General features: G+C 50.6%; 1 protein-coding gene across 2 annotated transcripts in view; it reads left to right on the top strand.

Moving 5' to 3' along the window:
* The window catches only part of HDHD5 (haloacid dehalogenase like hydrolase domain containing 5), a 34,058-nt gene extending 13,627 nt beyond the window's left edge, over nt 1-20,431 (top strand). The window contains exons 3-8 of one of the 2 annotated variants that reach the window (XM_008161312.3): nt 549-661; nt 3,127-3,220; nt 4,494-4,527; nt 6,166-6,340; nt 19,225-19,413; nt 19,581-20,431. In XM_008161312.3, the coding sequence (XP_008159534.1) occupies nt 549-661; nt 3,127-3,220; nt 4,494-4,527; nt 6,166-6,340; nt 19,225-19,413; nt 19,581-19,911 (936 nt within the window). In that variant the 3' untranslated portion in view covers nt 19,912-20,431. The remainder of the gene's footprint in view (nt 1-548; nt 662-3,126; nt 3,221-4,493; nt 4,528-6,165; nt 6,341-19,224; nt 19,414-19,580) is intronic. The other variant, XM_054720346.1, reaches the window with a different exon arrangement.
* Nucleotides 20,432-21,041: the final 610 nt, after the last annotated feature.

Raw genomic sequence — 21,041 nt, 5'->3', positions numbered from 1 at the left:
GGCATGTCCTGCTTGCTTTTTGTTTGTTTGTTTGTTAATCCTCACCTAAGATATTTTTTTCCATTGATTTTAGAGAGAATGGAAGAGAGGGCGGAAGGGAGAGAGGGAGAAAGGGAGCGAGGGCAGGAGGGAGGGAGGGAGGGAGGGAGGGAGAGAGAGAGAGAGAGAGAGAGAGAGAGAGAGAGAGAGAGAGAGAACCATGCCCTGACCACCTGGCCTGGGGATCAAACCTGCAACCAGGTACATGCCCTTGACTGGGAATCAAACCCAAGACCCTTTAGTGCTCAGGCCGACACTCTACCCCTGAGCCACATGGGACAGGGCACTGCTTGCTTGTTTTGTGTGGCAAGAGCCAAATTAGACTTGTCATTCTCACACCCATTTAGATAGTACTTTCTAGGAGCTAGGAAGCCCTCTGCCCCCCCCTCCCCCCTTTTTTAAAATCTGGGCAGTGTTTCTTTCCTTCCTTCCTGGGTGAAAGAAGCTGCCATTTATCTCCCATTACGTCCCCCCAACTCTTCTCTCCTGTCTCTTGGCTGTCCCTACAGGTGGAGCCAGATCAAGTTATTCTCTCTCACAGTCCCATGAAGCTTTTCTCACAATATCATGGAAAGCGGATGATAGTGTCTGGGCAGGGACCCCTGGTGGAAAATGCCCAAATGTATCCTTTTGGTACTTCTCACTCTGGCTGAGGAGAAAGGGGCAGGACTGAGGACTTTCCTCCCATGGCTGAGGGGGCACCATCATAAGGCATGCTGGATGCAGGGTGCCAGGCCTCATCGGGTGTGTGGTGGGCTCTTGAGGGAAAGAGGACAGCCCTCAGGTGTGGTCAGTCCTGGTGGCTGGTGGTTTCCAAAAGCCAGCCCACTGCATCGTTATCTTCTGGGGAGCTAAAAATACAGATTCCTGGGAAATCTGGGTCATTAGGTCTGAGAAAAAAATCAACAGTCTGTATTTTAAAAAATGAAACTAGGTGATTCTGTAATTAGATTTGAGAATCACTGCTCTAGGGCTGTTCTTCATGGGGCTCAATCAACTTATCTGCAATGTTAATTAAGTATCTACAATGAATTCCTCCTTTGGGTGATGTGATTATTCAAAAGGCAGAAGATTGTCCTTGTTCTCAAGCAGCTTATTTATTTGCTCCTGCAGACCCTGTCCAGCACTTCCTGTGTGCCAGCACTGTGCTGCAGGGTCTAAGGGAGTAGGGGCCAGGAGAAGCACCATGGAACTGCGAATTAATTGAAGGGCTCATACTTGAGGCACCATATACAATAAAGGAATGTTTCAGATGGCATGGGATTAAAGACTTAAAAGAGCAGTATAGGTGGTTCTGGGGTCACAGGTGTTAGGGGAACAGGAACATCCTTAGAGCAGAAATTACTTATGGTTTCATGGAGGGGCAAGGCTGTGACACAGGAGAGGTTTCAGGTTTTCCATGCAGAGGCAGTAAGGAGGCTAGAGAGAAGGGATGGTGAGGATCCCTGAAGCAGGAGATTGTAATGAGACAGGTGGGAAATAAGGGTAAGGAGGGTGGTGCTGAGTGTAGGAAACTGCAGAAGTAAATGCAGGAAGTAACTGAGTTCATTATGAGGGCAGTGGGGAGGCTCCAGGTTTATTACTGATGGGGTGGTCTGATGGAAGCATCATTTTTGGAAAATGCATTTTGAGAATAATCTGAAATCGTGGACAGTTAAGGTTACAAGTGGAAATTAAAGATAGAAAAATGGAGTCAGGTCTTGGAGAGCTAAAGCTGAGCTGGCTTACCTCTACCATGGCCTCCCCATGCTGGTGGAATCCAATTCATCTTAAAGCTTCAGCTCAAGCCTAACTTCTCTAGACCAGTGTTCACCAACCGGTAGTCCGTGAGGTCCAAAAGGTTGGCGACCACTGGTTTAAGGAAACCTTTGGAGCAGCGGTTGCCAACCGGTGGTCCGTGAGGTCCAAAAGTAGGCGACCACTGCTCTAGACCAAGCATGTCAAACTCCAAGGCTAACACAGGCCAAATAAACAAGGTGTAAGTTTATGTGGGCTGAAAAAAAACAAAAACTTCAATTTTCATGGAAACATAGGTTTAGTTAGAGACATGCTGAATACAAATGGCTGAAATAAATGAGTAATCGTTAACATAAAATATTAGAACATTTTAATAAAATTAATATTTTTTCTTGAACAGTAACTTACCAGACACTGAATAGCTGCACAAATTAATAAGTGTAATGCAAATAAGTCTATATTTCTTGTTCTCCGAAGGTGAAATATTTCCTGTTGCGCACACCAAACAAGTCAGTCCAAGACTAATGGCATGGCAATTGCTAGTATTAGTGGAGAGAAATGGTGCACCTGTGCGTGAGGTGTATAAGGGAAATGAATGCAACACAATTATAGTAATCAGTCATTAGCAAATGTTGTAGTTTGTTATTAATAATTATGTGTAACAGGATATTGTAAAAATTAGGTTACAAAATTTTTATTAAAACATTTCTTGCCCTGACCGGTTTGGCTCAGTGGATAGAGCGTTGGCCTGCAGACTCAAGGGTCCCAGATTTGATTCCAGTCAAGGGCATGTACCTTGTTTGCGGGCACATCCCCAATAGGTGTGCAGGAGGCAGCTGATCGATGTTTCTCTCTCATCGGTATTTCTAACTCTCTGTCCCTTTCCCTTCCTCTCTGTAAAAAATCAATTAAAAAAAAAAACCCCCAAAACATTTCTTACATACCGTTAAGGCCACTGAGTAGTCTCCTTTTCTGAACTTCTTGGCATACAGTGGCAGCACTTCACAGAGTGCTCTCTGTGATGGGTTTTGGGCAGGTGGTGAGCTCCTTGAGGACAGAGTTTCTTATATGCCTTGTGCCCTAGTGCTGCCCAGTATAGGATCTGGCACCTAGAATGTGTCCAGTCTCCAGTGGTATATTGCTTGGAGGAACACAGCCTCACTCTGACTATGCATTCATGGACTGCCTGTCAGCACTTTTAGGACTGGTGTTGGCCCTGCTGGGCTCATTGGTTCACCCCTGTCTGGGGATTGGGTAGACTAGTTTGATCAGTATTGGGTTGGTTTCCCTTCCTTTAAAGATATTTTTTCCCCAGAACTGCCCAGCTTTGTTTCCCTGATCTTGGTCTAGACTGGGCTTCAAGAATGTGGTTACTGTGGATGAGCTGCGGATGGCCTTCCCTGTGCTTGACATGGTGGATCTCCAACGGCGGCCAAAGACCACGGTAATAAGAATACATCTGGGGTCTTGTGTTTAATTATGTCCTCTTGTTCCTTCATGGGCTTCTCTTGTAACCCTTCACTGTTAGAGCTACAGCTTGTCCATGTTTCTCAAATTGCCTTCTTGGAGAGGTACATCTGGCCAAGGATTTGTCCCCCACATAATCCATAATGGCTCAGAGGAGCACATGCTCCTAAGGGCTTTTCTTTTGCATTGTTTGTGATTAGCTGAGAACCCTTTTATAGAGCCCCAGCACCTCCTCTAGTCGGTAGCTTTGTATTTTAGTAGCTGGCTTTCCCAGTATTGTCTGGGAGAATCATTAACCTTTGCTAAATTCTTCACTGTTCTGCTTTATCCTGAGACAGTTTCCTTGTGAAAAGCAGCTTGCTTATAAAAGTAACTGACAGTTCTGAGTGTCTGCTGTGTTCTCTTTGGGTTCAGCTCATATTTATCTTTTCTGATCAGTAGTCACAGGGCCTCTTATTGAACCTCTATAGTGTGTGACTGCCCCTAGCCCTGTTTTTTATGTCAACTCTTATATATTTATATCATATAGCCTATATTATAAGTCTGACTACTATCAAAATGTGATGAAATGTGTTATAAACAGATAAGCTTACTTTTATTCACTTATATAGCTTCTCTCCTTCCCCCAGAGTGTTCCAATTAAAATAGAGCACTTTATTGCCTTTGAGAGCTTCTTTCTAGAACCATGCAAATTATGTGGAGAACCAGAATATCAGAGTTGGAAAAGATCTTAGAACAGTTCAGAGACTGAGCCTCAGGGGAAGTGACTTACTCCCGGTCATATAGCTGATTAGTGGCAGAGATAAAATTGTAATAGTCTGGGGAAGGAATGGAAGCGGTTGGTAACATGAAAGCTTCTGCTTCCTAATCCAATAGCAAGAGAAATGGCCCATCACACCCTGAAGGCATCCTTTTTCTCCAAAGGCTCACCTTCCTTGGCCCATATTTTGCTTCCTGTCCTTGCAGGAGAAAACAGCTGATCAACCTTTTCTCCTAGCTGACCTTTACTAGTATATGTGTCCCTCGACCTGTTTTGTGACCAGCCTGGTTCTTCTCTCTTCACCTTTCTTCATGAATCTTCTCCCTCAGTCCTATTTGCTTCTCCTCAGCTTGGGCTGCACCATGGGGTGGTCTTCAATCCTATCTAGAATGAGACTTTCCTCCCACCCTCCCTTGGAAACCAGCGTGTGATTGTCCTGTAGTGGAAAGTAATCATTGCATTGATGGGCTTGTTCTTTGTCTCTTGGCAGCCCCTTCCAAGGAATGACTTCCCCGCTATTGAAGGTAATGAGGTCCTCTCCTGGTGTGGGCATGGGACTGGGTTGGCCTTTCTCCTTTCAAGCCCTCCAGACTATTGTAGCCAGGGGGCATTGAGCATTAGATCACCTGGGTTCTGGTCTTGGATCTGCCACTCACTACCTCTGAGATATTTGTTGTTAATATTTCCTTCTTTATATCATTTGCCTTTTTATTCCGGAAGAACCATAAGCTTAGAAAATCTTAGAGTAGAAAGGTACCTACAGGTAATTTAGTCCAGTGTTCCTTAGCCCCATTAAACCCAGTTCTCTCCTTGTATAACAAAAATATTGTAGTGTCCCCTTTACTAACTTGAAATGAAATTCATAGATAATATATCTTCCTATACACATATGTTACAATGAATTAGTTTGATATAATTGTAATAGGGAGAAATAAAGGGAAAAACATAAAGGTAATATGTACTTCAATATGTAGTAATTTTCCAAAAAGACATAATGAAGTAGTAAGATGATTGAACCAAACATAGAATCACCATGAATGTTACAGCTACAAATGCAGACTGATATATGTTTATAGGTGTGATATAGGTGTGTTTTATTGGTGACTCAGAAATTAGGGGCAGTATCATCATTGGTGAAGTGATTTTGCAAAACAGGGACTAAACTTGGTAACATTTTGAAAAAAGAAAAGTACAGCCTTCTCTTGACTTATGTAATAGTTATTATTTTTTTTTTTTTGAAAAATCAGTGTTTATGAAAACTACCAAAAAATACTTTGTGTTTACATGGAATTAGGGTTTAGGTTCATTAATTATAAACAAGTTGTTCCCTACATGAATACCAGCTGGGAGACTCAAATGTTTATAGGCAGTTTTGAATGAACAGGACTGTACTGAGCATCTAGCATCCCTAGCCCCCTCCCACAATCCTCACCACTAAGTATCAGTCATCTTAATGATTAAAATACATCCTCTAGCTTCCAGAACACCTCTCCAGGGGCAGTGGTTCAATTCACTGGTCTTGTAGCTGATATCACAACTTCCATTTGTTGAGTACCATGTGTCCAGCACAGGTTAAGTGCTTTATTTATTATCTATCATTTTTATTCTCATAACAATAGTAAATGTTGTTATAGTTGAAGAAGCTGAGGCTTAAGAGAAGGTAAATAACTTGCCCACAACCAGGAAAGTTGGCACAGTCAGCCTTGGAATTCAGGTCTCTATCACTTTGCATCCAGCTCTCCTAGCTGTTAGGGTTATTGGCTCCTGGGGCTCAGAGAGAAGTGGCTGAGGAAAGTGAGCATTTTGCCAAGTACCTATGGGTAGGGTGGTGGGGAGAATATCAGTTAGCAGGAGGAAGTGGGCCTGAGACTCACTGTTGTTTGTCTTGTTTTTAACTTATGTGAATGTGGTGGACACAATAACAGTATGAGCCCTTAGAAGGTGCCTTCCTGGGCCCTGGGTTTTGTTCACCTTGGGTGAATAGGTGAGTGGCTCTTTCAAGGCTATTCAGGGAACCATGCCCTTCCCCGGGTGAGTGTACTGTGGGGGAAGAGCTGTGGTTGGGTGGCCTCAGCTGGTCTTCTGAGGGCCTTCCTCCCGCCCTCCACAAAGGGCAGACTAAGTGCCCTGCACCCTTACCCCTATGCCTTTGCTCTTTAAAGGAGTACTCCTCCTTGGGGAGCCAGTACGCTGGGAGACAAGCCTGCAGCTGATCATGGATGTCCTTCTCAGCAATGGGAACCCTGGGACGGGTCTGGCAACAGCCCCTTATCCCCATCTCCCTGTCCTGGCCAGTAACATGGATCTTCTTTGGATGGCTGAAGCCAAGATGCCCAGGTGAGGATATAGTCCCTGGCCTTGACCCTGGTGGCCCATTTCCACCTATTGCCTGAGCAGTCCTACTGACAGTTAGTTTCCCACTGCCATTTGATACTGCAGCTTACTGAGCACTGAAGATGTATTGAGATGATTTTTAACAAATAATCCTTGCCCTTCAGAATCTTAACAGAACAAATTCTTTTTGATTAGAGGAACTGAAATGGTCAGTTTCTGAGGTATATCAATGCAAATTATTCAACTGCTCTTCTTTCTTTGCCTTCACGCTGTAGCATTGATTATTTCAATTCTTTGTTTCCTTTTGCCCTTAAAACATAGGAGCAGGGGAAAGAAATAATTGTTCTGATGTTTGTATATACCAGGAAACAGACCCAGTGGATAAGTGACTTTCTCAAAGGCACCCGGGTAGTGAACAGGCTTACACACTCTCTGCACAATTGTGTAGAGCTCACCTGTCCTATCCTTTTCTGAGTTTGAGCACAGTATAGGCAGCCCTTTTTCTGGCCCTGGAGGTGCTTTAAAGGAAGGGCAGCTGTCGGCTGCTGTGTACTGTTTAGCTGCTCTTATGTGCAAGGCCAAAGTCTAGAGCAAGCATGTCAAACTCAAAGGCTAACACAGGCCAAATAAGGTTTAAGTTTATATGGGTGGCAAAAAAACAAAAGCTTCAATTTTCATAGAAACATAGGTTTATTTCGATAGAGTCATGCTGAATACAAAGGGCTGAAATAAATGAGTAATCGTTAACATAAAATAATAGAACATTTTAATAAAAATTAATATTTTTCTTGAACATTAACTTACAAGACACTGAATAGCTGCACAAATTAGTAAGTGTAATGCAAATCTATTTTTATTGTTCTCCAAAAGGGAAGTATTTCCTGTTGCGCACACCAAACAAGTCAGTCCAAGACTAATGGCATGGCAATTGGCTACTAAAATATTCGCTGCTAGTATTAGTGGAGAGAAATGGTGTGCCTGCACATAAGGCGCATAAGGGAAATGAATGCAACACGATTATAGTAATAAGTCATAAGCAAATGTTGTAGTTTGTTATTAATAACTAGTGGCCCAGTGCACGAATTCGTGCACATTGAAAGGAAATTAATTAGAAGAAATATTTTAATATCACTATTCGCCCTTTCTTTATAATAGAAGTGTCAACCAAATTTATGATTGACAATGACAAATGGAAACACATGCATGAGATTGGCGCCAACGAGAACTTTATCCTACCTAATAAAATGGTAATATGCAAATAACCATCACTTCGCTACACCCACAATTGGGCCAGCGGGAGGCTGGGGGGCGGGACTCGGGGTGGCCTATCCGGTTTTGAGAAGATCAAGATTGCGGCGCCCAGTCCTCTTAGTTCCAGGGGTCCCTAGGAAGATCGCCACCCCGGGGAGGTGAGGCTGGGCTGCACAGCAACTCCCGGGGGTTCCTGGGGAGATCCACAACCCGGGGTGGCGTGGCCGGGCCGTTCAGCCCCTCCCGGGGGTCCCTGGGGAGATCGGCAACCCGGGGGGGGCGTGGCTGGGCCTGCCCAGCAACTCCCGGGGGTCCCTGGGGAGATCGGAAACCCAGGGGGTGTGGCCAGGCCCGCCCAGCAACTCCCGGGGGTCCCTGGGGAGATCGGAAAAGAAGGGGGCGTGGCTGGACCCACCCAGCCGCTCCCGGGAGTCCCTGGGGAGATCCGCAACCCGGGCGTGTGTGGCCGGGTCCGCCCAGCAACTCCTGGGGGTCCCTGGGGAGATCCGCAAGTGGGGTGGGTGGGCATGGCCGGGCCCACCCAGCGGCTCCCGAGGGTCCCTGGGGAGATCGGAAACCCGGGGGGTGTGGCCTGGCCCACCCAGCCGCTCCCGGGGGTTCCTGGGAACATTGCAGGCATGTGGTTGCTGAGACCCAGACCAGGCCTCTGGCCACAGATTCATAGCTTTTCGGAGACCTAGGGCAGGGATCTGCCTCATCTGCAGAGAGACAGAGGTTCTGCAGTGCCCCCAAGATGTGGGTGGGCCCAGCCAGGGATCAAGGGGCATGGAAGGACTCCTGGCAGAGGGGCAAGGACCCTCACCCCTGAGACGGGGGTTGAGGGGTGGTGCCGCCTCAGTGGAGGGGTGCTGCACTGCAGGGTACTGGACTGACTGATGTGATTCAGAGAAGCTCCCTCGCTCAGGCGGCCTTCACACTTCAGAGGCAGTGACTCCTGCTCCTGCCTTGACCCAAAAGCAAGCCCTCGGTGCCCTGCCCCATGGCAGAGCATGCCTAGGCAGTGGGTGCGAAGGCTTCCACCTGCTCCGGAGAAGGGGGGGCAGTAAAGAATGGGGGCAGGGGATGGGGAGAGGAAAGAATGTGGAGCATCCGCAATTAAGAGGTGCTTGAGAAAGAGGCTGGGAAGCCTGACTGGAAGGTTTGTTCTGTTTGCTGGGCCGCTGCCCCTTAGGAAGCGCAAAGAGCATGGCTCTGAGGGCTTCCTGTGTGCTGAGTCAAGTTCCACAGCCAACTGGAATTGGCCTCAGTTTCCTGGTCTGTAAAATGGATTAAGCGTGTCCCAGTGCCTTCACTGAGCTTTGATGGCCAATTGAGATACTATATAAAGAAAACGAGGGAAGAAGTGAGAAAGAAAAGGAAGGATGAGCAACACAAAAAAAAGACATGAAAGGAACCTGTAAACCCATTGTCACTTAAATAGGGAATATAGTCAATAGTGTTGTAATGATGGTATGATGCCAGGTGGGTACTAGAAATATCGGGGAACACTTTGTAAAGTATATGATTGTCTAACCACTATTCTGTAACTAATATAAAACCTGAAACCAATACAAAATAATGTTGAATGTAAAGAAATGAAAATTGGAATGAAATTTTTATAAATTTCAAAGTTTAAATAAAAGCTGTAAAGGAAGGAAGGGGAGAATAAAAATAGTGTTTTTCATTTTGCCACTTCATTAAAAAGACAGTTGTCTTTATATGGTGCTTTTATACTTTTATACTTTTCTAAGTCATTATCTCATTTTAATTTCCGGGCAACTTAAAGACAAGATAAGTATTCCCTCCACTATTCAAAGAAAGGAAATCTTGGTGTCTGGTCCTAATGGTTCAATCGTCAAGCCCTTATTGTAAAGCAGGGTTAGTAAAATTTTCTGTGCAGGGTCATATCTATACTAATAAAAGCCTTGGGGGTGATCAGGCCAGCAGGGGAGGGTATTTGGGGGCAATCAGGCAGGTAGGTGAGCGGTTAGGAGCCAGTGGTCCCAGATTGTCAGAGGGATGTCCACCTGCAGGTTTAGGCCCGATTCCACAGGCATCGGGCCTAAACCTGCAGGTGGACATCCCCCGAGGGGTCCCATATTAGAGAGGGTGCAAGCTGGGCTGAGGGACACCCTCCCCAGTGCACAAATTTCGTGCACCGGGCCTCTAGCGTATATGTATACACACACACACACACACACACACACACACACACACACACAAACACCTATACACACATATATATGTATATATGTGTGTGTGTATATATATATATATATACATATATATATATATGTGTATGTATATATATATATATATATATATATATATATATATATATATATACACACACACATATATATAAACTTGCTTAGTTAGACCTGCTTTTTGATTTAGCTAAACTTTTTCAGCCCAGTGAAGCACCCCAACTTCTCTTTCAGGTAATTGTCAGCAACACAGCAGTAAATACCAACATGAAGCAGATTATTATTGTAGATCATGCAGGGAGAACAAAGGGTAAAATATTTAACTGCAGCAGTGTTTGATTATATTCTGTTCAGTGAGAAAACCTGAAGTCATTTTCAAGGTCCACCATTTCTTCTTTTCAGTCAGGTCAAGTTTCTGAATCTCCATTTTCCAGCTAATGAAAAGAAAATAGGATTCCATCGAGTCTCCTATCTACCTATTCCAGGACTTCTGTGAGGATCAAATGAGATGAGACATGGGAAAACGCTTCGCAGACATTTGATTAAAGTGTGAAATGTTTGCACCTGGCTATAAAGCAAGTCGCATTCCTGGGCTGAATAAACTCCAAGGAGGCTAGTTGTCGCTAGGGAGAGGAAGCCAGGCATTGCTATGTGATATCATTAACCAGACGGACACTTAGCATATTATATATATATAGAGAGAGAGACTACAGGCCCGATGCACGAAATTCATGCAAGTGTGGGCCTTCCTTCCCCCAGCTGCCGGCACCGGCTTCCCTCCAGCACCTGGGACCTGGGCTTCCCTCACAGAGGGAGGCCCCACCCACCTGCCACAGCCTGCGGTCAGTGGCCTGGGCCTCCCTCTGCAGGGTGATCATGGGGTGATGGCCGGGCCCCCGACCAATTGCATCGCACCTGCCTTGGCTGGCCTGGTGCCAGTGGGTGTCATAGCGTGGTCTAGGATCGTTGTCCAGGTGGTAGTTCTGCTGTTTGGCCATTCAGTCAATTTGCATATTATGCTTTTATTATATAGGATGGCCTGTCACTAGGGAGAGGAAGCTGGGCATTACTATGTGATGTCATTACCCAGTGCCCACAGCCACCGTTTCTGGGCTGGGCTGGGCTTGCGCCATAGTGTTTCAGCAACGTCAGCTGCGATTTGGTGGGCTGTTGTTCCGGGGTGGTGGCGGGGCCTGTGTCCCACTTGGGGAATGCCGAGTGTTGCTTTGTCGGCGCCAGGTCCACGTTGCCGTTTCTCTATAAATGGCAAGTGCACATCACAGTAGCTTCTGCATTGAGCGTCTGACCCCTGGTGGTCTGTACAAGTCATAGTGACTGATTGGACAGTTGGAGGGACACTTAGCGTATTAGCCTTTTATATATATAGACTAGAGGCCCGCTGCACGAAATTCGTGCACTGGGGAGGGTGTCCCTCAGCCCAGCTTGCACCCTCTCTAATATGGGACCCCTTGGGGGATGTCCAACTGCAGGTTTAGGCTCGATTCCACAGGCAGTTGGACATCCCTCTCACAATCCTGCAGTTGGACATCCCTCTCACAATCCGGGACCGCTGGCTCCTAACCGCTCACCTACCTGCCTGATTGCCCCCTAACTGCTTCCTTGCTGGCCTGATTGCCCCCTAACTGCTCCTCTGCGAGCCTGATTGCCCCCAAATACCCTCCCCTGCTGGCCTGATCACCCCCAAGGCTTTTATTAGAATAGATGTGACCCTGCACAGAAAATTTTACTAACCCTGCTTTACAATAAAGGCTTGACGGTTGAACCATTAGGACCAGACACCAAGATTTTCTTTCTTTGAATAGTGGAGGGAATACTTATCTTGTCTTTAAGTTGCCCGGAAATTAAAATGAGATAATGACTTAGAAAAGTATAAAAGCACCATATAAAGACAACTGTCTTTTTAATGAAGTGGCAAAATGAAAAACACTTTTTATTCTCCCCTTCCTTCCTTTACAGCTTTTATTTAAACTTTGAAATTTATAAAAATTTCATTCCAATTTTCATTTCTTTACATTCAACATTATTTTGTATTGGTTTCAGGTTTTATATTAGTTACAGAATAGTGGTTAGACAATCATATACTTTACAAAGTGTTCCCCGATATTTCTAGTACCCACCTGGCATCATACCATCATTATAACACTACTGACTATATTCCCTATTTAAGTGACAATGGGTTTACAGGTTCCTTAAAGTCTTTCTTTTGTGTTTCTTGTCTTTTCTTTCTCACTTCTTCCCTCATTTTCTTTATATAGTATCTCAATTGGCCATCAAAGCTCAGTGAAGGCACTGGGACACGCTTAATTCATTTTACAGACCAGGAAACTGAGGCCAATTCCAGTTGGCTGTGGAACTTGACTCAGCACACAGGAAGCCCTCAGAGCCATGCTCTTTGCGCTTCCTAAGGGGCAGCGGCCCAGCAAACAAAATAAACCTTCCAGTCAGGCTTCCCAGCCTCTTTCTCAAGCACCTCTTAATTGCGGATGCTCCACATTCTTTCCTCTCCCCCCATTCTTTACTGCCCCCCGCTTCTCCGAAGCACGTGGAAGGCTTCCCACTCACTGCCTAGGCATGCTCTGCCATGGGGCAGGGTGTAGCGAGCTTGCTTTTGGGTGAAGGCAGGAGCAGTAGTCACTGCCTCTGAAGTGTGAAGGCCGCCTGAGCGAGGCCCATTAGCACTGGGAGCTTCTCTGAATCATGTCAGTCAGTCCAGTACCCTGCAGTGCAGCACCCCTTCACGGAGGTGGCTCCACCCCTCAACCCCCGCCTCAGGGGTGAGGGTCCTTGCCCCTCTGCGAGGAGTCCTTCCATGCCCCTTGATCCCTGGCTGGGCCCACCCACGTCTTGGGGGCACTGCAGAACCTCTGTCTCTCTGCAGATGAGGGAGATCCCTGCCCTAGGTCTCCAAAAAGCTATGAATCTGTGGCCAGAGGCCTGGTCTGGGTCTCAGCAACCACATGCCTGCAATGTTCCCAGGGACCCTGGGAGGGGCTGGGCGAGTCCTGCCACTCCCCCCCCAGGGAGGCGATCTCTCCCGGGACCCCCGGGAGCGGCTGGCTAGGCCCGGCCATGCCCACCCAGGGTGTCGATCGCCCCCGGGACCCCCGGCAGCGCCTGGCTGGGGGCCCGGTCACGCCCCCCCCCCAGAGTGGCGATGGCCCCCCGGACTCCCGGGAGCGCCTGGCTAGGCCCGGCTACGCCCCCCCAGGGTGGCGATCGCCCCCCGGACCCCAGGGAGCGCCTGGCTCAGCCCGGCCACGCCCCTCCAGGTTGGCGATCGCCCCCGGGACTCCCGGGGAACGGCTGGCTGGGCCCGGCCCCGCCCCGCCAGGGTGGCGATCGCCATCGGGACCCCCGGGAGCGCCAGGCTCAGCCCGCCCACGCCCCCCCAGGGTGGCGATCTCCCCTGGGACCCCCGGGAGTGCCTGGCTGGGCCCGGCCACGCCCCGCCAGGGTGGCGATCGCCCCCGGGACCCCCGGGGAGCGGCTGGCTGGGCCTGGCCACGCCCCACCAGGGTGGCAATTGCCCCCGGGACCCCCGGGAGCGCCTTTCTGGGCCCAGCCACACACCCCCAGGGTGGCGATCGCCCCCGGGACCCCCGGAACTAAGAGGATTGGGCGCCGCCATCTTGGTCTTTTCAACCGCCGGATAGGCCACCCAGAGTCCCACCCCCAGCCTCTCGCAGGCCCAATCATGGGCATAGCGGAGGTGCGGTCAATTTGCATGTTTCTCTATTATAAGGTAGGATTATGTGTAACAGGATATTGTAAAAATTAAGTTATGAAATTTTTTTTTTTAATTTCTTTATTGATTAAGGTGTCACATATTTGTCCTCATCCCCCCATTCCCATCGCCCCCCCTCCCCACGCATGCCCCAACCCCCTGTTGAACTTAACCGTTGGATAGGCTCATATGCATGCACACAAGTCCTTTGGTTGAACTCTCCCCCTCCCCCCACCCTCCCCTATCCTCCCTCTGAAGCCCGATAGTCCGATCGATGCCTCCTTGCTTCTGGTTCTGTTCTTGTTCCTCAGTCTATGTTGTTCATCATTTCCCCTAGATGAGCGAGATCATATGTCACTAGATATATACTTATGAGAACTGAATGTGAGACGAGCAATAATAGTTATGCTGACAGGCAGATGGATCAGTCTGTAGTGAGTTTCTTTCTGGACCAACAGTTCTTTTGAGACCCAATTTCAATGTCCACCAGTTCCTTATGTGTACATGTCAGCACTGACCCCTCAGCTCTGGATGGTGGACAAATGGTGGTAACGGAGGTCCGACTCCCTCTGGTTTGGTCTCGGCCGGACCCAGGGGCACGGCTTCACCCCGACTAAGGGGCACGTGGCCTCACCCGGATCTAGGGACACATGGTCTCACCCGGAACCAGGGATGCTTGGGCTCTCCCAGACCCAGGGGCACGTGGCCTCACCCGGGCCTAGGTGCACGAGGCCCCACCCGGATCCAGGGACACATGGTCTCACCCGGACCCAGGGACGCTTGGGCTCTCCCAGACCCAGGGGCACGTTGCCTCACCTGGACCTAGGTGTACGAGACCTCACCCGGATCCAGGGACACATGGTCTCACCCGGACCCAGGTGCGCTTGGCCTCCCCCAGACCCAGGGGCACGTGGCCTCACCCGGGCCTAGGTGCATGAGGCCTCACCCGGATCTAGGGACACATGGTCTCGCCCGGACCCAGGGACACTTGGCCTCTCCCAGACCCAGGGGCACGTGGCCTCACCCGGGCCTAGGTGCACGAGGCCTCACCCAGATCCAGGGACCCATGGTCTCACCCGGACCCAGGGACGCTTGGCCTCTCCCAGCCCCAGGGGCACGTGGCCTCACCCGGGCCTAGGTGCACGAGGCCTCACCCGGATCCAGGGACACATGGTCTCACCCGGACCCAGGGGCGCTTGGCCTCTCCCAGACCCAGGGGCACGTGGCCTCACCCGGATCCAGGGACACATGGTCTCGCCCGGACTCAGGGGTGCGTGGCCTCTCTCAGACCCAGGGGCACGTGGCCTCACCTGGACCTAGGTGCACGAGGCCTCACCCGGATCCAGGGACACATGGTCTCACCCGGACCCAGGTGCGCTTGGCCTCCCCCAGACCCAGGGGCACGTGGCCTCACCTGGGCCTAGGTGCATGAGGCCTCACCCGGATCCAGGGACACATGGTCTCGCCCGGACCCAGGGACGCTTGGCCTCTCCCAGACCCAAGGGCACGTGGCCTCACCCGGGCCTAGGTGCACGAGGCCTCACCCGGATCCAGGGACACATGGTCTCACCCGGACCCAGGGACGCTTGGCCTCTCCCAGACCCAAGGGCACGTGGCCTCACCCGGGCCTAGGTGCACGAGGCCTCACCCGGATCCAGGGACACATGGTCTCACCCGGACCCAGGGACGCTTGGCCTCTCTCAGCCCCAGGGGCACGTGGCCTCACCCGGGCCTAGGTGCACGAGGCCTCACCCGGATCCAGGGACACATGGTCTCACCCGGACCCAGGGGCGCTTGGCCTCTCCCAGACCCAGGGGCACGTGGCCTCACCCGGATCCAGGGACACATGGTCTCACCCGGACCCAGGGGCGCTTGGCCTCTCCCAGACCCAGGGGCACGTGGCCTCACCTGAGCCTAGGTGCACGAGGCCTCACCCGGATCCAGGGACACATGGTCTCACCCGGACCCAGGGACGCCTGGCCTCCCCCAGACCCAGGGGTACGCGGCCCCACCCGGGCCTAGGTGCACGAGGCCCCACCCGGATCCAGGGACACATGGTCTTGCCCGGACCCAGGGGTGCGTGGCCTCTCCCAGGCCCAGGGGCACGTGGCCTCACCTGGACCTAGGTGCACGAGGCCTCCTCCGGATCCAGGGACACATGGTCTCACCCGGACCCAGGGGCGCTTGGCCTCTCCCAGACCCAGGGGCACTTGGCCTCACCCGGGCACGGGACCCAGCGTCATCCGGGTCCAGGGGCACTTGGCCTCACCCGGACCCGGAATCCGGCCTCACCTGGTCCCAGGGGCACGCGGCCCCACCCAGACCCAGGGACGCGAGGCCCCACCCATACCCGGAGGCGCGCGACCACTCCCAAGCCCAGAGGCGCGCAACCCCGCCCGCACCCGGGTCCCAGCGGGGCCCCGTCCTCCCGATCCCAATTCCCGCCGGTCAACCCCCCCCAGCAACCCCCCCGGCCATCCTGCCAGAGCTCCAGGACGGCCGCCGCAGAACTCGTCGGGCGGCTGCTCGGCGAAGCTCCGGTGCGCCCGGTGCGTGGCGGCGGGCCGGTCCGGCGTCGCCGCGCCGGCCCCTGGGTCCGCAGCGGCGGCCGGTCGCCGAGCATGCGCACCCGGCCGCCCCTGGGGCACCGAGATTCCTGAAGGACTCGGAGGCCAGCAAGCGCGGAGTCCCCCACCCCACGTCTCACAGGGGCCCGTCTGTCCTTGCTCGGCAGCCAGTGGAGCCGCCCCCTCAGCCGGAGACCGCCGGGGGGACCGCGCCGAGCATGCTCCAGGTCGTCACTGCGTCGCCCGAGCCGCAGTTCCCAAAGTGTGGTCCTTGGGTCATCTGCATCAGCATCATCCCGCATACCCCTCTTTTATTCTAGCTGCAGAGCATCCACTCAGCCAGCCCTACGGTGGTCTTGGGTGGTGTCTGCTCCGCTTTCCCGTCGCAGCCTCAAAGTTGTTGTGGCAGGCAACATCGAGGCCTCCGCCCTATGCCTCCATCCCAGTCCTCCCTTGTATAGTTAAGTCTTGATTGTTGCTGGTGCCACCGGGAGGGCTCTCTTTGTCTATAAAGGAAGAGTTGCTGTGCAGGAGACACTCCTATGGGCCGGGTCTTGGTGCAGCAAGGCTTTGGCGCTCACTGAATCTGCCTGTTGGATGTGTCCCTTATGCGCGTGGTTGAAGTCTGGTGTCATTTCCCACAGACCACCAGATGCCCCCGTTTCTGGGTCCCCAATGGGGCGTAGATCAGCCACTGCCTTAGGCACTCAGCAGGGATTACAGCAAAAACTGTAGTTTCCTCCTCCTGTCTGAGTGGCCCTGGAGCAGTCCTACTAGAACAGCAGTTCATCTGGTCCGCTGCCAGAGGGCAGGCCACCCACATGCATAAGCCGTTGCTTGGAGCGTAGGTGCGCCTGCAAGACTTGCGGGGCGGGTCTTCAAAACGTGTGGGGCGGGTCCCAGGGCGGGGCGGGTCTCAGGGCGAGGCGGGTCCCAGGGTGGGGCGGGGTCTCAGGGCGCCAACAGGCCATGGCGCGGCGAGCCGCAATGGCTGAGAGTCTGCTCCTTCTGCCTTCCAAGTTTCTAAGTCCCTTCGTTCCGCGCTCTAGCGCAGCAAACACTGATTGCTGGGCGCACCTCCGCAAGAGTCCCGCCTCTCCCCGCAGGCATCTGGGTCTCCCGCGGGTCCCCAGAAGCTGGATTTCAGGGTGATGGAGAGCTAATCTCCCCTAGGTTTGGAACTAAAGCCCCTTTCCCCCGCCACCAGCCCGACCCACGCGCCTCCGCACCTGGTCCCCTCTGATTTCGCTGGTTTCCTCTTCCCTCTTAGCTGTAAATCTGCCATTCAGCCATCTCTCCTGTAGTTCTGGGCTGCAGACGCTCTGTCCTCCAGTCGTGCCCCTGAAATTGCTGTGCGCGGCGCAGTTCGCAGTTCCTTTGTTTATCTTAGCCGCCTTCTTGATTCTCCTCTGTCAAAATGGCTAGAGGACTTGAATGTAAGATGAGAACTCCTAAGAATCCTCCAAATCGGTGTTGGCGGCGTCCAGGGCCCCGAGGATCTCAGTGCGCAGCTCGGCCAGGTCGGTGGCGCGGGTGAGCCCCTCCTGTAGAAAGATGGTCTCTTCCTTCACCGAGAGCCGCTGCGCCGAGTCCGCGGCCGCCGCCACAGCAGCCGCCGCGGCGCCCACGAGTCCATGGCCCCGGCTGCGGTACTGACTGAGAGGAGCAGCTGCCCGGTCTGGGGAGACGCGAGCAGCAGTCGCCACCCTCACCAGTCCATGTTTCAGTTGTATTTCCGAAACTGCCATGCGAGGCAACAGATCAGCCTTTCACCTCCGCCGCCATCCGTCTAAGTTATGAAATTTTTATTAAAACGTTTCTTGCATACCATTATATTGGCTGGGCCACAAAAATATTCATTGTGGGCTGCATGGGCCCATGGGCCACGAGTTTGACATGCTTGGTCTAGAGTTTTCTCCCCTCCCCATGACTCCCAGTAAGCTGGGTGTGTGATCCATCAATAGGGCAGCAGGGCCCAACACTGCCTCAAGTCATGCCACTCAATAACCCATAAGAGATGGGGATTACAATGTCTCTCTTGTTGCTTTTCAGGTATTTTCCTATAGCTTGAGGTTAGGTATTTTTTTCTGAGTTATTCTTCCAAAATTAGGGTATGCTGACACTAGGTGAAGGGGGTTTGATTATATAGGCTGTAAACTGAATAGTAAGGGGAAGATTTCAATTTACAAACCAGATTTGAGGTTAATCTTTCATTTAGTAATTTGAAAATATAATTTATTACGTAAATAAATAACACAAATATAACTTCTATATATTGTGCAGTATCAGTTCAGATTTGGTTTAGTGGCAAGGGATTAAAACCCAAAACCAAAGTATCTTAAAGAAGATAAAAGTTTCTTTCTCATGTGAAATAAGTCTAGGGTAGGCTGTCCAAGTCTTGTATGGAAGCTCCACCTGTCAGGAACAGAGGCACCTCTATCTGCCTGCTGTGCAATCCTTATCCCTTTACTACATAATCCCAAATGGCTGCCTGATCTTCAACTATCATATCAGCATTCCAGGCAGAAAGGAACAGGGGAAGGTAGAGAAGAGCATCACCTCCCCAATTTAAGGATACTTCCTAGAAGTTTAGCCCAGCATTTCTAATTTCATTGACTCTTTGGTTATAGTGCATTTGCATGGCCACACACCCTGTTGCAGAGGAGGAAGGGAATATAGTTTTTACACCTGGTAGCACTATGCTCAGTGAAAATTGGCACCAAGAAAGAAGGGGAGAATGGCAACCAGTAGTCTGCCACAATTCTAAAGCAAAAATTAAACTTTCTGGAATCCTAACTCCTGGGGTATAATCCTAGTGCTACCACCTTGGGCAAGTTACTTAATCTCTTTATGCCTCAGTTTCCTCACTTGTAAAATGGGAACAGTGAACTCAGAGGATTTTTCTGAGAATTAAATGTGATTTGTATCTCCAGTGTTAGAACAGTGCTCAATAAATGTTATTAGATAATAGCAGGTCATAAATGTAATTCTTATAAAAGTAATTTTATTTTGACCTGTCACCACGGGGGGAGTGAAAGGGTACTGCTCAGAGAATGGCAGGTGGCCTGGAGAGCACAGGGAGCAAAGACTGAGCTGCTGGGCTGTCTTCTCTGGCAGGTTTGGCCATGGCACGTTTCTGCTGTGCCTGGAAACCATTTACCGCAAAGTGACAGGCAAAGAGCTGAGATACAAGGGCCTGATGGGCAAACCCAGCATCCTCACTTATCAGTATGCAGAAGAACTGATCAGGCGGCAGGCGGAGAGGCGGGGTTGGGCTGCCCCCATCCAGAAGCTCTATGCTGTAGGGTAAGCTCTATCCATCACCTCAACTTTCCCTTCCCCTCTCATCCACCTTGTTTCCCTATGTTTAATGCACACTCCTTGCCCCACAATTGTCCTCTGCTCTCTGCGCCTTATAACACTGAACTTTGGTTTTCTCCTCTTTTCTTTTCCGGTATGGTTGCCCCTACCAGTGATAATCCTATGTCTGATGTCTATGGTGCCAACCTGTTCAACCAGTACCTGAAGATGGCGAAGCATGAGCGGGCAGAGAAGCTGGGGGCCAGTGGTCTGTTGAAGCAGCGACCCTCAGCAACCCAGAGCTGTGCCTCCATCCTGGTGTGCACTGGTGTATACAGTCCCGAGACCCCGGGGTCCACAGAGCCTGCTCAGGGAGGAGAGGTGCCCTTCCATGGGCACCGGGACTTCAGTTTCAGTCCAGGGCTTATAGAGGCATCCCACATTGTGAATGATGTGGATGAGGCTGTGCAGCTGGTTTTCCACAAAGAGGGTTGGGCTTTGTAGTGAGGACTGTGTTCCAGGCAGGGGGATGGAGGGTGTCTGAAGCTGTAGGTGAGTCCCGTTTGCTGGCTTCTGGCCTGGATCGCAGGGCAGGGCATCATGTCAGGCCTGCACCCCACAGATGTGACATTAGTGATTACTTGGAAGAAGACACTGGCCTTTCTCCTGCTGGGCAGTAGCCATCGAATTGTACCCTGAGTAGCATTATGGGAACTATCAGGATTTTCTTGGTCCCAATTCCTGTCTGCTTCTCCTGGCAGTCTGACCTCAGCTCAGTCCCTTTGCCTCTATGCCTTAGTGTCCTTGTCCTCCTCATTTCATTAGGGTCTTCTGGGAAAAGGGGAGACAATATGTAATAACATGGAAATTTCTACAGGACCTTTGCCTGCATTAAGGGAACTATTGCATGCCAGCCAGGTGTCTAACTAACACTCAGATACTACTTTTTATTGTATTTCAGCTTATCGCTCAGACTTTTGAACTTATTTTTAAATTAAAATGATAATAAATATTCATTATGCCATCTCTTGTGAAGCTCTATCTTGAATGTACTTAAAAATCATGTGGGGACGCTAGTAGGGGAGTGGTGTGGGTGACCTTCAGGCAAAGGGATTGGTGGCATTTCACTTCCAAAAGGAGTTGATGTTTCCTTTTTCCACCTTTACTCCCTCTGACCTCGTCTGGGCTGTGAAGCAAGTCTATTTAGGAATGAGTGATGCCCAGGCTTTGGCATATACTTAGCAACTTCCCTGACATGAAAAAGAAAAAAGGATTTTGCCTATGGTTTGTTCTAAAGGAAGGAGCTTTTTTTATAATGATTCTAGAGAGTATGTGTTTTCTTTATTCCTCCCTCTAGGAGTAATCCAATTCCGTTTTTCCATGGTCTGTGTCACCCATGACCTTGCATTTGCCAAATCCCCATATAATTTCTTGCCCTCATCTTTCTACAGCTATCCTTTGCTGTGACACAGCAGATTATTCTCTCCCCTCTTCTCAAAACACTCTGTACTTGGCTATGTCTGACTGACTTCTTGATACCTCTGTTTACATACCTGGTAGTCATTTAGAGTAGAGGGAACAAAGGAGGTTGAGAAGTGGCCAGTGAAATAGGAGGAAACTTGCGAGCTAGTGTC

This window comes from Eptesicus fuscus, chromosome 8 (genome assembly GCF_027574615.1).
Source record: "Eptesicus fuscus isolate TK198812 chromosome 8, DD_ASM_mEF_20220401, whole genome shotgun sequence".
Lineage (NCBI taxonomy): Eukaryota > Metazoa > Chordata > Mammalia > Chiroptera > Vespertilionidae > Eptesicus > Eptesicus fuscus.
Note: the sequence above shows the minus strand (reverse complement) of the source record. Positions and strands in the feature narration are given on the sequence as shown.